At 57.4% G+C, this 8,500-nt stretch overlaps 1 protein-coding gene and 1 pseudogene across 1 annotated transcript in view; one reads left to right on the forward strand and one right to left on the reverse strand.

Moving 5' to 3' along the window:
* Positions 1–1,001: 1,001 nt before the first annotated feature.
* On the forward strand, positions 1,002–1,548 carry LOC104285058 (annotated as a pseudogene).
* A 1,663-nt stretch (positions 1,549–3,211) lies between these two features.
* Positions 3,212–8,500, reverse strand: part of ELMOD3 (ELMO/CED-12 domain containing 3) — a 6,701-nt gene continuing 1,412 nt past the window's right edge. Inside the window, exons 5-10 of the mRNA XM_009883452.1 lie at positions 8,250–8,395; positions 7,365–7,507; positions 5,091–5,221; positions 4,446–4,522; positions 4,175–4,302; positions 3,212–3,414 (exon numbers count right to left, since the gene is read on the reverse strand). Of these exons, the coding sequence (XP_009881754.1) occupies positions 3,212–3,414; positions 4,175–4,302; positions 4,446–4,522; positions 5,091–5,221; positions 7,365–7,507; positions 8,250–8,395 (828 nt within the window). The remainder of the gene's footprint in view (positions 3,415–4,174; positions 4,303–4,445; positions 4,523–5,090; positions 5,222–7,364; positions 7,508–8,249; positions 8,396–8,500) is intronic.

Genomic DNA, 8,500 nt, shown 5'->3' on the forward strand with positions numbered 1-8,500 from the left:
CCCCGGTACCCGCATCCCTTCCCGGTGCCCGCATCCCTCCCTCCCTCGGTACCTCCACCCCTTCCCCAGCACCCAAATTCCGCCCCCGGTACCCAAATCCCTCCATTCCCGGTACCTCCATCCCTCCCTTCCCCAGCACCTTCACCCCTTCCCCAGCACCCAAATTCTGCCCCCGGTACCCAAATCCCTCCATCCCTGGTACCTGCATCCCTCCCTGGGACCTGTATCCCTCCCTGGTACCCGCATCCCTCCCTGGGACCCATGTCCCTTCCCCAGCACCTCCATCACTTCCCCTGCACCCACATCCCTCCCCGCTAGCTCCATTCCTTCCTTCCCTGCCACCTTCATCCCTTCCCCAGCACCCACATCTCCCCCAAGCCCCTCTCCAGCACCCACATCCCCTGGTCCCCGGTACCCGTGTCCTCCCTCAGCACCCACATCCCTCCCCCAAGCACCCACATCACTCCCTGGTACCCGCACCCCTTCCCCAGCACCCACATCCCCGCCCAACCTCTGCATCCCTTGCCGGTACCCGCATCCTTCCCTTGCACCTCCATCCCTTCCCTCACCTCCATATCCTCCTCTGGTACCCACATCCCGCCCAGCACCCCCATCCCTCCCCCAGCACCCTCATCGCTCCCTGGTACCCGCACGCCTTCCCCGGCACTCGCATCCCACACTCCATGGGACTCCCCTCTTCCCCTGGTACCCACATGCTCCCCAGCACCTACGTCCTCCCCTGGCACCCACACCCCTTCTCCAGCACCCACATCCCCCCCTCCATGGGACCCCCTTCCTTCCCTGCTGCCTGCATCCCTTCCCTGGTACCTGCATCCACATCCCTGGTACCTGCACCCCTTCCCCAGCACCCAGAGCCCCCCCAACCTCTGCACCCCTCACCGATGCTTAGGCCTGACCCCAGCAGGGGTGCAAATTCCCGTGGGAAGGATGTGCTTCTTTCTTCAGGCAGCTGGAGGAGGAGACGTGTGGCTCCGGCCCAGATGGGCAGGCGAAGGTACAGCTCCCTGGGGATGTGACCCTTGTCACCCTTGGGCACTGAGCAGTTGTCTCAGCCCAACACGGTGCAAAGGAACTCACAGCTTTATACCCAGAGATATGATGCACTAAACGAGCAAAGAGAATAATAAAAAAAAAAGGTCTCACTAGCAGAAAAACGTGATAACCTGACACTCCAGGCAGCCCTACAGCAAGGCTGCGTGCTACACCTCCATCACACTCCCACAGAAAGGTACAACGTGCCCGAGCTGGCGTCAGCCTCACAGTCCCCTGTTTAGTGCCCAGAGCCCCACCAGGGCCCTTGTTGGGGGTACAGGTAGTTATGACACTGCGTTAGGGTTGTACCGCCTCTCACCTCAACCTGCTCCTTTTCTTTTGCAGTCAGGGAAGGACAAGGACGCCATTGATAAAGTCTTCAAGGACCTGGATGAAAATGGCGATTCCCAAGTGGACTTCAAGGAATTTGTCATCTTTGTGGCAGCTCTGACTTGCTGCTGTCACGAATATTTTGAGCAGCAAGCAGCCAAATAATTGTCAAACTGCTCACAAGAAGCCGTCTTTGCCTGCGCTCCATATGCTAGTAGTATGGATCCCTTCACTTCTTCCATGTACCACTATGCAGTTTACAAGCGTGCTGGGCAGTAAAAATAAATCTTACTGTGCTTCCTTCCCTGTCTTGAATGTTAATTTCTGCTCCTTTGTGGAAGAGCTTGGGCTTAGCAGCTCCCAATAACTCTCACTGAGTATTTTCTCTCATTCTCTGCTTTTTAAAATTCTGTTCTTAGCCAAAAGGCCCAATATTCCTCCCAGGGCAGAGGCCGCACAAGGGTAAATGCTGCTGGAGCCCTGAGTCAGCTGGAGGCTGCTTTTGTACAGCAGCATCTCTGGGCTGCAGCCTGCCAGGCTTCAGCCGGTGGAGACTGCAGCCTAAAGCCACACATGTGCCACCACAGCTGTACGGGACGGGTCTCACAGGGACCGCTTTTGGGCCTGTTTGGTACCCTCAGCTGTGTGGTTGTTGCAGGGCTGCCATGTATGCTCCTTCTTGGTTAAAAAACAAAACAAATCAAAACAAAACGAACACAAACACTTTTTTTTTTTTCAGCATAGAGAATTCTGTGCAATTTTATGTGCTGGTGAACCACCTCACCCAGCTCAGATGGATTTACTGCCTATAACATGACAAGGCTTTTCTACCAATATGGTAGGGAAAGGAGGGAACCTGCTGGGAAACACCTCCAGGAACCCGCCAGTGGAAAAAAAGAAAATTTCATCTCTTTTTAAACAATGTTTCCCCCCCCGAAATGCAGCAGCTGCCCCTGCAGACGCGGAGGCCGGGAGGGATTTTCCTTCCCCTCCTGGATGCTCTCAGCAGAATCTGCCTCCCCTCCAATTTCTCTCCTCCAGAGGAGTTTTGCTGTCGCTGAGCCCCGAATTGGGCTCCCAGGGGAAACCCGCTCCCCTCACCCCACCCCACAAACAAACGCAAGTCCAAAAGTCACCGTTACGCCACTAAAAGCATCTTTTTTTTCCCCCTCCTTTGCATAACTTATTTAGGCAGGAACGCCCCAGGGGGGTTCAGGGGGGGTCCCCAAACCTCGAGGGGATGCGATTCCCCCCAAGAGGGCTGCTCTCGCGCTCTCACCCCACCGCCGCCATGAAAGGAAGGTGCAGCAGCCCCAAGCGAGGGGTTTTAAACCCTCCCGGGTGTTGCCGGAGCTGCGATTCGATCCGGGAGCGCCATCACCGTGCTCCAACTCCACCTGGAGCTTCACTAAACTCTCCCATTAGGGCTAAAGACAGACAGGAGCGGTGCTGTGGACAGACAGACGGACTATCCCCAGCTGGAGGTCGGCGGCTTATAAAAATCTGTGTTTTCCTCCCTGAGATTTCCAACTGGAGAGGGGCAAACCCCGCGACTCGCTCCCGCAGTGCCGGGACGCGACAGCGGGAAGGACCGGGCCAACAAATTTGGGGGGTGTAGCGTGAAAAAAAAAAAATCAACCCTCAGCGGCATCCCACAGCACTCAGCTCAGCCCCAGCCCCTTCGCAGGGCGGTGGCCACCTCCCATCGCTCTGTGGCCACCACCTCGGCCCTTCCCGAGCCCTCCCGTACCAGAAGTGATGGCGGACAGGCATCCCTCCTGCAAGCCGAGCCGCCGGCAGAGCTCCCCGCGGCGCCTCTCCCTGCCTTTCAGATCAGTCGGGCGTCTCCTTCCAGCTCAACCCGCAGGTCACAAACACCGGTGAAGGCGATGTCCTCGCCGGCCCGGTTGCCACCACCGCCACCGGGAGGGGACGGTCGCTGAAGGCCGTCTGCCGCGGGGCTGGCATTCACGTAGGCCTCCAGGGATTTTAGGAGCTGCTTGGGTTTCTTTTTGGTGGCCGATTCCAGCTCTGGGGAGGCGAGAGGGGAAACGCATGAGGACAGAGAACGACGTCTGGAGGGTGTCGGGGACGCGATGCGCTCCCTGGGGTAAAGGTTTCCACCCGGATTATTTCTTCTGGCGGCCTAAAGGATCCCCCCTTGGAAATTCTGTTTTGCTCAGGATGAGAGAGCACAAAAAGCTCCTCAGCAAAACCCTCAGCGTCAGCCTGAGCTCCCCGAAATCCGGGAGGGAAAAACCCGGGGAGAAGGGATGGAAGCAGAGCCCGACAGCGACAGCTGGACCCCGTTTGAAGCGGGAGCCATTAACACGGCTCCGGTGACAGCAGTCTCCTCCGGAGTAAATAACCCCGACTGGTTAATTTAGCGCCGGCTGCGAAAAGCCACTTCGCTTACACCCTGCGTTACAAAACGGGCCTTACGCAACCGCCCAGCGCGGGCGAGCCAGAAACGTCCCCTGTTTGTCACCCACCTCCCAACAGGGCAGGCGCTGCCATGGGTGCTTGTCTTTAAGATTTGGCAAATCTTAAAAAAAAAGATGAGGCAAAACAGGGTGGGGGGAAAAAATCCCCACCCCGCAGGCGCTCAGATAGTTAAATTGTTGAAAAATCTGAAGAAGTGATGAACAGTTGGGGTTTCCGGGCCTTTCACCCCTCGGGGTTGGGCTCAGCAGGACACAAAGGTGTCGAGAACACCCTGGGTTTGTCCTCTGGGATGTTTTCCTTGGCTGGGAAAAGGCGGGGAAGCAAACCCCTCGGAGGGGAAACAAACCCTTCAGGAGGAAACCAGAGTCGGCGAGGGTTTTGTGCTGCCATTTCCAGACGCGGTAGAGCTGCAGAAAGGCCGCCGCGTACAGGTCGTTCAGCACGGCGATGACTTGCTGCCTGCGGTTACACTCCCTGAAACGGATGGAAAAGGGGCTCAGGCGCCAGGGAGGGACACCGCTCACGGGGAACGACCCACAGATGCCGGCTGAGACCCCAAAAATCACTGGAATTTCACCCAGCCCGGCTACAGAGCCATCGGCTGCTCCGGATCTCACCTGGAGAGACATTCCTCCCTCAGGGCCTGGACGACGATGCGGGTGATGTTCACCGACATGATGCAGAAGGGGAAATTCTACAAGAGAAAGAGGGTTATCGCAGCCCGGACAGCCCCTCCTGCCCTGTTACACCACATCCGCAGGGAACAGATTCGCAAAGCGGGATAATAACACTATGGATTCAGGCTTAGCAGGGTGCTGCAGATCAAGCCAAGTTTATATCCAGGCTTGAACCCAACCGTATCCAAGAGTAAAATGCCCATTTTAAGGAGAAAGGCTCCACTCGCTCCTGTTTTCACCCCGTGCTGCTCTTCGCCCACTTCTCCGACCCTTTTTCACCCATGCAAATTCAGCTCCGACCCAGGATCCCAGGAGCAAATCTCTGATCTCCACCAGGATGTCATTCCCAGCATAAAGCCAGTCCCCTGGAGTTCGGCTCCAGCCTTCCAACGGAGCTCCTCCACTCTTCAGGGATCACTTTCCTCCCCTTACCAGCGCCAGGAGGATTAAGCCGCCAAAAAATATTAAAAAAAATCAAGCCCTTACACTGCTGAGGTGGTTTTCCCTCTTCCCTTTCCCTGAGCATTAGAAATCAACAGGTAGACACCACCGCAGGGAGGAGGCGAAGGAGGGGGAAGGACGTGCCTGGGTTTCGTGCTGGGATAGCTGGAAAATCTCTTGAGCGAGAGGCAGCGTCTGAGAGTCCATGACGAAGTACAGCATCTGCATCAAGCCGAGCATGCCCGTCCCTCGCAGGTCAGTCCCCGGATCGGCACCTGGAAGGGCAGGAGAGCCCGATGAAGCGAGGGACAGCCCGGAGTCGCTCTCTGGTCACCTCCCCGCCTCCGCGGGCTGTTTATACCATCACCGTGTTTTAAGAGTGGAGGAACCCCAGTGAATCGCATCCTGAGGGGAAGCTCGCGGGGAATTTCCCTAAGCGGAGCGGAACGGGTGCTGTACCGTCTTTCACATGGGCATTAACCAGCCCTCGCTCTCCCACCCACGCACCTATTCCCACACCTGCTCCAGGGATGGGTGGGTTGGGGCAATCCCAAGCACAACTCCAGGCTGGGTGGAGAAAGGCTGGAGAGCAGCCCTGAGGAGAAGGACCTGGGGGTGTTGGTGGGTGAGAAGCTCCCCATGAGCCGGCAGTGTGCAATCCCAGCCCAGAAAGCCCCCGGCACCCCGGGCTGCATCCCCAGCAGCGTGGCCAGCAGGGCAAGGGGGGATTGTGCCCCTCTGCTGCGCTCTGCTCTGGGGAGCCCCCCCTGCAGTGCTGCCTCCAGCTCGGGGGGTCCCACCAGCAGAAGGACACAGAGCTGTTGGAGCAGGGCCAGAGGAGGCCCCGGAGATGCTGGGAGGGCGGGAGCCCCACTGCTGGGAGGACAGGCTGGGAGAGGGGGGGGGGTTCAGCCTGGAGAAGAGAAGGCGAAAAAGGGGAGACCTCAGAGCCCCTTCCAGTGCCTAAAGGGGCTCCAGGAGAGCTGGGGAGGGACTCTGCATCAGGGAGGGGAGCCGTGGGACGAGGGGGAACGGTTTGACACTGACAGAGGGGAGATTTGGACGAGATCTGAGGCAGAAATTCTTGGCTGTGCGGGTGGTGAGCCCCTGGGGCAGGTTGCCCCGAGAAGCTGTGGCTGCCCCCTCCCCGGAGGTGTTCAAGGCCAGGTTGGACGGGGCTTGGGGCAACCTGGGCTGGGGGGAGGTGTCCCTGCCCAGGGCAGGGGAGTGTAACTGGATGATCTTCAAGGTCCCTTCCAAACGAAACCAGTCTATGATCCCACAAATTGGTAGCTTTAAGCTCTATCCACCCCAGGGCACATTTGGTTGGTAAACTAACGCTCAAAACCAGTTGCGTACGCATGAGGATGGAGGAGTGGGAGCCATTCCCCTCCTGTCCAGAGTTTCAGGCTCCATTAAAACCCGCCCTATTTAACTCGCAAGTCAACCAGCCTGAAAACTCCTGTGCGGCCACACGTGACGGCTTTAATCACGCTGTTTTTCTCCCACAGCCGAGGCTGAAAGCAACCCGCGATGCAACCTTAGTGACAGAGCCCTGACCTATGCTTCGTTAATAAACCGGCCCTCCAGAGACGGCTCATTAGCCACAGAGATGGCGTGCTAATGAACAGCATTAATGGTTCGGGTAAAGCAGTTATGCCCACGCCAGCTGGACACTGGGCAACCACAGCAGCAGGTATTGGTGTTATCTGGTCAGCCAGTCCAGATGTTGTACTGGTTGTGACAGCTGGACGGGGCAGCAACAGATCTGCTGCGACAGCAGGGCTCAGTATCGAGGCCGGTTCCTTAATATCTTTATCGATGATCGAGCGCACCCTCGGTAAGTTTGCAGGTGTTGCAAGTGTTGATCCGAGGCCGCACCTCAAATAGTGTGTTCAGTTTTGGGCCCCTCATGACAATAAAGATATTGAGGGACTGGAGTGTGTCCAGAGAAGGACAACAGAGCTGGTGAGGGGTCTGGAGGACAAGTCTGAGGAGGAGCGGCGGAGGGAACTGAATAAGACAAGAGGAGACGACCTCCAGTTGCGCCAGGGGAGGTTTAGGATGGATATTAGGGAAAACTTCTGGACCAAAAGGGTTGTCAAGCACTGGAACAGGCTGCCCAGGGCAGTGGTGGAGTCCCCCCTGGAGGGATTTAAAAGAGATGTAGACGTGGTGCTAAAGGACATGGTTTAGTGGCGGAGTTGGCAGCGCTGTTTTAATGGTTGGACTCCATGATCTTAAGGGTTTTTTCCAACCTCAAGGATTCTATGGAACAGCAGCAGCTGCGTGAAGGGAGCGGGAACGAGCAGCAAACCCTCTACACTGCCTCTGGATCCCACCTCCAGAGCCGCGAATGGGATCAGCACAATCTCCCTCAGCAAAGGTTTGCCCCACAGGTCTCTCCCTCTGCCCTACCTTGAAAGCCGAGCTCTTCCCAGTGCGCCCCGTAGCGTGGGCAGCCCAGCCTGGAGCGGGTCAGCTTCTTGTAAATGGTCTGCAGGATCCTCATGTGCACTCTCTCGTTATCATCCAAACCACCTGGCAGAGAGAAAGCACTCCTAAGCATCCAGAAAGCACCCTCGGCACCCAAAAAAACACCCCTCGGAAGCTATGCCCTGCTGGCCTCTAGCAGAGACACAGTGGGGAAAGAAATCAGAACACCAGAGTCCAGCTGGAAATGAAATCCAGCAGCTAAGAACGACTTATGGTGACAAGGAGAATGTCCCAGCTGTGTTTATGCTGCTGGAGGGGAGAAGGGAAGGAGCAGAAACACAAGTAATACAACTGCGCATTGTATGAACACGGAGATAACAAATATTCTGGCATCACGTGAAGTTTTGCTGGCTGAAACAGCGCTGGCTGGGGAACCATGACCAGCCACAAACCCCAGGCGAGGAGCTTCCACGTGTTCAGCACGTGTCATCCACCAAGGGACAGGGCAGAAACAACGCACACCATGGCAAGGTAGCGGGAGGATTCCTATCTTGATCATTTTGGTCAGGAAACGAGGAGCTGGAAGGGCTGCAGAGCCGTGGAGCACCTGCCCAGTGCCGTGTCAAGGCGTACAGGCGGAACAGCTACTGTGGCACGATGGGGAGGGATCACGAGAGCCATCGCTTCCCTTCAAAAGTGACCATGAATGCAGCAGGGAGCAAAGGCGATGGGGAACGCGTCCTCTGGGACAAGCAGCTGCCACAGGATAAGCGAGCAGAGGCCACACTACAGCCCTGACCCGCCTCGAGTTGCTTCCCACGAAACTGGGACGATAACGGTGACGCCGGCCGGGCCAGCGGCTCACACGGGGGCAGAGGGGAACACTCACACTGTGCCATGGCCAGAGCCAGCTCCCGCTCTCCCCGCAGCTGTGGCTGGAGCCGGGGAGGGCCAAAGAAGAAGCGAAGCAGAGCAGCCAGGCCTTGCCTGCGCACCGTCGCCCGGACCTTCTTCTGCGGAGGAGAAAACATGCAAAGACACGATCAGGACCGGTCCCTCAGGGAACTGGGCAGGAGAAAAACCTGTGGGAGAGCTGGGAGGGACGGGATCAGGCGCCA

The sequence above is a fragment of the Charadrius vociferus genome, unplaced genomic scaffold (genome assembly GCF_000708025.1).
Source record: "Charadrius vociferus isolate BGI_N301 unplaced genomic scaffold, ASM70802v2 scaffold1084, whole genome shotgun sequence".
Classification (NCBI taxonomy): domain Eukaryota; kingdom Metazoa; phylum Chordata; class Aves; order Charadriiformes; family Charadriidae; genus Charadrius; species Charadrius vociferus.